Here is a 6,596-nt window from a genome sequence, read left to right as displayed (position 1 = left end):
TTTCAGGTAAGTATGTATCGGGTATGCTTTTGTGAATGACAGGCATTCCCGTTCTTCTTTCCGCTTTTACCTCTTCTGTCAGGCATTGTGAGCGCTGATACGGAGATTGCAAGACGCAACGCGGTGTCACTGTTACTAACCATCATGCGGTTCTGACAATGTATTTTGAAATGGTCTTTCTTGCAGGTTAAGCCCGAACGAAGCGGCAGGCAATGGATGGAGTCGCCGCGTACTGGTAATGGAATTCTTTCTCGCCGACGTTGGTTCAAGGAAGGCAAACTGGACGGGAAATCACGAGTCCCCTAGCCTACGAAAAGACAGAAGAACACCATCGCCGAGGAGATGACTGCTTGAAGTAAAATGTTTGGTCGTCGTTATTCGTTGGTTGGACATTGCGGATACGTGCCCCATGAGTTTAAGCTTTGTTGATTACGGCGTGTGTGTTGGTGATCAACGGTACGCTTTCAAAGACATATGTAAGTGCTGAATCAAGTTTGTGTTGTAATGGGTTACTGTTTCGTGTGGTTTCTTGTAAGCGATCCCCATCTCGATGATGAATGCTCACGCTTCTGAAAGCAATGTAAATAACAGTTGTGTGATTTGAGGCTGTTTTGATACTGCTACTAATTTGAGGAGAGCGCCAGGAGGAGCCGTGCAAACGAATGAATTTGTACCTGAATGAACTTTGTACCCGAATGAATTTGTACAGAGTGCGTACGTTGGTCACTTTTGCAGTGTTTTAATAGCTTTTGTTGAAGATTGAGAACGAAGAGGAGAAGGGGGGCGCGGGGGTCTCGCGCCTTGGTCATTTCGCTAGTAGGCTGAGCTACGGTTCAGTTCACTTCTAGTAAAGTCAGCTGTTGGTATCGCGTCTGGTCTCCTTGTCTACATTATTTTGGTCCGTCGAGCCGGATATCATCGTCGATCCAGCCATGAATCGAGACCAGAAGGCCCGAGACATCGTCCGCGCCGCCGTTACGGGGCTCATTCATCGGCTCGAAGCCCTCTCCAGTAGTGATGAGCCCTCGCTCCCCGAAGTCGAAGATACGGCGCGTCTCCTTGAGCAGAAGTCTAGGGAGCTCAAGGATCTCGACACAACCGTTCAAGCAGGAATAAGTGACGAGCAGTTCGAGGAAGATTTCACGGCGGCCAGTCGGTATCAGGACGACATCTGCCTCGCGGTTTCCAAGGCCCAACGCCTCATACGAAGCTCTGCGGTTGCTCCCACAGCTCCCTCCGATCAACGGCCGCAAACTGCACCTTCAATAGCCGCCGGTAGCCACCAGTCAGCCACGGTTCGGTCCGTCGTTCTTCCCAAGTTGCACGTGCCTGCATTCTCGGGCAAGGTGGATGATTGGCAGGGATTTTGGGACCACAACCGGACAACGATTCATGAGTGTGCTTCCCTGCCAAAGATAGAGAAGTTTAAATATCTTCTCTCTTATCTGTCCGGACCTGCTAGGCGAGCCATCGAATGGATTGGGATTTCTGATTCCAATTACGATACGGCCATCAGTACACTGCAACAAAGATTCGGAAGACAGGCAGCACTCGTGGACGCACACATCGACAAGCTCTTAAGTCTTCATCCTTCAGCAGCTGCGAAGGACGTCGAGAAGCTGATGGATCTCTACGACTCAATCAAGTTCAGAACTGGCTGCCTCAACAACCTCGGCGTTCCCCAATCAACTTACGCGGTGATACTGCATCGCGTTGTGATGCGCTGCCTTCCTGAGGAGCTGGCCGTCGAGTTTCGGCAACGGCAGATCGAGCGCGCTGAGTCGACCGGCCACACCACCGGATCCACTGCCTCACAGTCTGTTACGAGCGACATCCTTACCGCAGAACGGATCAAAGCCGTCGAAGACGTAATGAAGTTTTTTCGTAGTCACATAGAAAGTCGATAAGACTGCCGCCTCGCCCATCGCAAGCCTCTCGCACGTGAATCTTCAGACTCCTTCAGTGATGCTCCCCCGACAGCCTTGTCCTTAACCGCACGATCGACACCGACAAGCAGTCCTCCACGGAGTTGCCCGCTATGCAACAGCACTGCCCATGGGATAACGGAATGTCAAGCCACGCTTCCTCCGTCTGAGAAGCGAAGGCTTCTCGCGGCCAATCGCTGTTGCTTCAAATGCGGCAAACGCAACCATTTAGCGCGGGAATGTCGATCGTCGAGATCACTCACATGCATGACATGTCGTGGGCACCACCTTTCGCTGCTTCACGACATTCAACCAAGCCGTCCTGATCGCTCTCCGGCTGCCGTCAATGCCGTCCATACCCCCGACCCGGGATCACAGATCCAGATACCCAACCGGGAGCACCGAGACAGTTCAAGCGCATCCAATTCACCGGTGACCACAGCAGCGTGCCTCCGACGAACTCAGTTTGTTTTGTTGCAAACTGCTCGAGCTTTCGCCATCGGAAACACCGGCACTAGTCTTGTTCGGGTGCTCTTCGACACTGGTAGCCATCGTTCTTATATCCGTCAAGACGTCGCCACACAGCTCTAATGCCCAGTTCTTGGCACGGAGAGCATAACCGTATACACCTTTGGGCGTAGCAAGACTCCAACAACGTACCATTGTCGGAGGGTAGCCTTGACGCTCAGGAGCCAGTACCATCCAGAAACAATTACTTTCGAGGCACTAGAAGTTCCTGAGGTCTGTGCGGTTACCAATCACTCCTTGGACGCAACACTCTTGAATGAGATGCACGACCTGGGTCTGGACATCGCCGATGCATCGTCTCCCGCAGACCCCGTCGATGCGGTCATCATCATTCTGATTGGGTCGGACGTTTACTGGACGATGGTAACCGGCAGCATTCGACGTCTCCGACCGGATCTAACAGCTGTGGAAACCTGTCTCGGATGGGTGATTCACGGATCCTATCCTCACTTCACATCTGCTCCGTCTACAGTAGTAACGGCACTCTCGCTTGCGTGCGGGCCAATAGAATCCTGTGACCTCGACCCAGCTGAGATGTGGAAGCTGGACACCCTTGGAATCACTGACCTTGTCGACGGGAAAACTCAGTCACCCAGCGCAACAACAGTTCGAAGATTGTCACGTTTCAGGGAGACCGGTACCAGGTACCACTCCTCATCAAGCCCTCTTGCTGTGGAGTCTTAGCTGATAATCGCAGCATCGCGCAGACGAGACTACTCTCGCAGCTTCGGCGTCTTCGAGACCATCCGGATCTCCTAAAGCAGTACCACGACACGATTTCCGAATATTTCCTCGAAGGCCACGCAGAGAAGGCCCCGGAGGTACCTCAGGAGAACCTCTACTATCTTCCTCACCATGCTGTAATCCGGAAGGAAGCAGTGACAAAGGTTCGCGTGGTATTCGACGCTTCGTCACACGTCAGCGGTGCCCCATCGTTAAACCAAGTACTGCAGAAGGGGCCCAACATCAACGCAGACTTACTGCTTCAGTTGGTGTCCTTCCGTTGTTATCCTATCATTCTCACCGCGGATATCCGGAAAGCGTACCTGCAGATCTTAATTCGTCCCGAAGACCGTGACGCATTGCGTTTTCTGTGGCCAGAAGACCTTCCATGTCCAGAAAACCCATGCCCCCAGATCCAGGAATGGAGAATGACGCGTGTCCCCTTTGGAGCCGCATCTAGTCCGTTTCTCCTAGCCGCCACACTCCGTCACCACTTCGATAGTGTACAACATAAGTACCCAGCGGCTACAGAGCGCCTTCGACACGCTTTCTACGTGGACGACCTCATCGTAGGAGCCACATCAGAAGAAGACGCGCTTCAGATTTATCGTGAGGCAGTCACGATGCTGCAAGAAGCTGGCATGGACCTCCGCAAGTGGTGTTCCAACTCGCCGACCCTCAGCCGTCAATTCTGCCAAGACGGCATCGCGTACGATACAGTGAGCAGTCAGGAGACGGTGAAGGTCCTCGGGTTGCACTGGCATCGTCCCACCGACGAAGTTACTTTCACTATGAATGGCATCTCGTCCTATCTCGCCAACCAGCCCATCACAAAGCGCACCATTCTTCACGGCGTGGCACGGATATTCGATCCACTCGGATATCTCTCACCGTTCACAATACGAGCCCGCTTAGTCTTCCAGTCGTTATGGGCACGCGATCAAGGATGGGATGATGCATTGCAAGCCCCGCACCTCATGCAGTGGGCGGACTGGTGTTCCGAGCTACCGCTCTTAAACTCAATACGTCTGCCGCGCCTTCTGCCTTCGTCGTCGACTTCATCGGACGGCAACGACGAGATCCACGTGTTCGCTGACGCCAGCCCCCGCGCGTATGGAGCTGCAATCTATCTACGCACGTTCGATCCACAGGAACAGTGGACCGCATCCCGTCTCCTTGCCAAGGCACGTGTAGCACCAGTCAAGAGTGTCTCTCTTCCGCGCCTGGAACCCCTCGCGTGCCTCATCGCTGCGCGGCTGGCTGCGCATGCACGAAAGATGCCACTACTCTCTCCGCTGCGTACGGAGTTCTGGACAGACTCCACCGTCGCACTCCACTGGATCACAAGCGCGCAGTCCCGGACACCCGTATTCGTTCAAAACCGTGTGAACGAAATTCGCCGGTTGACAACAGACTCCGCATGGCACCATTGTAAGAGCCGGGACAACCCAGCAGATCTTCTAACTCGCGGGATTTCTGCTCATCGCCTACAGAACGAGTCTCTCTGGTGGCATGGAGCTCCATGGTTGTCTCAGCCCCGCGATAACTGGCATTCCGAGTGGTCCGATCATCCTCCGTCGCCACCACCGAGCACTGAGGACGCTCCTCTACCATCAATGTGCAACGCTGCGTCAGCAGCACGTCCTCCGCCTGTGTTCAGCTTAGATCGTTACGGCACTCTCAGCCAAATGCTTCGAGTCACTGCATGGGTTGCCAGGTTCATCAAGAACGCCCATCCCAGAAAATCACACAACCGCGGCCCGTTAACTGCATCCGAGATCGCCGAAGCGGAGCTATACTGGATTCGGCAAGTCCAAGAGGAAGTCTTTCACGAAACCCTCGCACTTCTTCGTCGTGCCGATCCACTGCCCCGCTCCTCACGACTCGCGGCACTGCGGCCTTTCTTGGACAGCGACCAGATCCTGCGTGTCGGGGGTCGACTAGCTAAGCTTCTTGACTCAGACAGCTTGAAACATCCTATCATCTTACCAAACACGCACCTGTTCACGCATCACACCGTGATGCACACACGTGTACGCTTGTGCCACGCAGGGGTCCAGACGACGCTACTTGACCTGCGCAGTCGCTTTTGGATCCTGAAGGGGCGTCAGTCAGTGAAGGGTGTCGTCGCTAGGTGCCTCGTATGCCGCCGCATGAAGCTTCGACCAGAGCACGCTCCATTCGCTCCACTTCCGCGTGACCGTATAACCGAGTCCGGACCATTCCATGTCATCGGCGTGGATTTCTGTGGCCCTATTTATGTCAAGCAGGGTCCGACTGTCACGAAGACTTACGTCGCACTTTTTACGTGCGCCGTCACACGAGCCGTCCACCTGGAACTTGTTAGCGACATGACCACTTCCTCGTTCCTGCTCGTCTTTCGGCGCTTCATCGCGCGACGCGGCGTTCCATCCGTAGTCTATTCGGACAACGCCCGGACCTTCCAAAGATGCGCCGGTATCCTCGCTCTCCTGCCCGCCGAGGATGTGCAAAACTTTGCCGCCAACCTTCGCATCACCTGGAAGTTCAATGTTCCCTACGCACCTTGGTGGGGCGGGTGGTGGGAGCGGATGATTCAGACCATGAAAAGCGCACTGAAGGTCTCACTTGGACGAACGCGTCAGACCTTTGAAGGTCTCACCACGTTGCTCCACGAAATTGAAGCGGTGATAAACAGTAGGCCGCTAACCGGTGTGAGTTCTGATCCCAACGAAGCGCCACCAATTACGCCCTCGCACTTCTTAACCGGCGGCAGATCAATCCAGCTCCCGGCATCCCCAGAAGAGGAGCAGGTTGGGACAACGACGCTGCACAGGCTCAGGGAAGAGCAGCGGCAAGCTCTCGCGATGTTTTGGCGGCGGTGGAAGAGAGAGTACCTCCTCCAGCTGCGCTCCGCCCACGAAAGTTCCCGCGGTGACCCAACGACGTTGAAGGCGGGTGATGTAGTCATCGTGGGAGATGACTCAACACCACAGCTCCTCTGGAAAACTGCAATCGTAACCGCCAGCCACCCAGGTCGAGACGGCGTCGCAAGAGCATTCACGCTAAGACTGCCGAACAAACGACATATCGTGCGCCCTGCGCAGCGGCTCTACCTACTCGAAGCTAGCGTGGATCCTGGCCCCGGGGAGGATGTTAAAGATTGAGAACGAAGAGGAGAATGGGGGCGCGGGGGTCTCGCGCCTTGGTCATTTCGCTAGTAGGCTGAGCTACGGTTCAGTTCACTTCTAGTAAGGTCAGCTGCTGGTATCGGGTCTGGTCTCCTTTGTCTACAGCTTTACTTAAAATAAAGTTTTGTCAAAATGTGCTTCATGTGTGAGCTACTGCATGTCACTTTCACACGCACACATTCCTGAAAAAACAGTACACACAGAGGAGCTTTTAGGTGAGGTCTAAGTAAAGGCTAATGAAGGTATAATC

The 6,596-nt window shown here is 54.3% G+C and overlaps 2 protein-coding genes across 2 annotated transcripts; both read left to right on the top strand.

Annotated features, from left to right (window-relative positions):
- Window positions 1-932: 932 nt before the first annotated feature.
- Window positions 933-1,907, top strand: LOC135398436 (uncharacterized). The gene has a single exon (XM_064629839.1). It carries the CDS (start codon window positions 933-935, stop codon window positions 1,905-1,907), a length of 975 nt encoding a protein of 324 aa, XP_064485909.1.
- Window positions 1,908-2,192: 285 nt separating this feature from the next.
- Window positions 2,193-6,322, top strand: LOC135398435 (uncharacterized). The gene is made up of 3 exons (XM_064629838.1): window positions 2,193-2,389; window positions 2,567-2,816; window positions 3,083-6,322. Exons 1-3 carry the CDS (start codon window positions 2,193-2,195, stop codon window positions 6,320-6,322), a joined length of 3,687 nt encoding a protein of 1,228 aa, XP_064485908.1.
- The last annotated feature ends 274 nt before the right edge of the window (window positions 6,323-6,596 follow it).

The sequence above is a fragment of the Ornithodoros turicata genome, chromosome 6, assembly GCF_037126465.1.
Source record: "Ornithodoros turicata isolate Travis chromosome 6, ASM3712646v1, whole genome shotgun sequence".
Lineage (NCBI taxonomy): Eukaryota > Metazoa > Arthropoda > Arachnida > Ixodida > Argasidae > Ornithodoros > Ornithodoros turicata.
The sequence above is the reverse complement of the archived record's forward strand: the minus strand, read 5'-3'. Positions and strand labels throughout refer to the sequence as shown.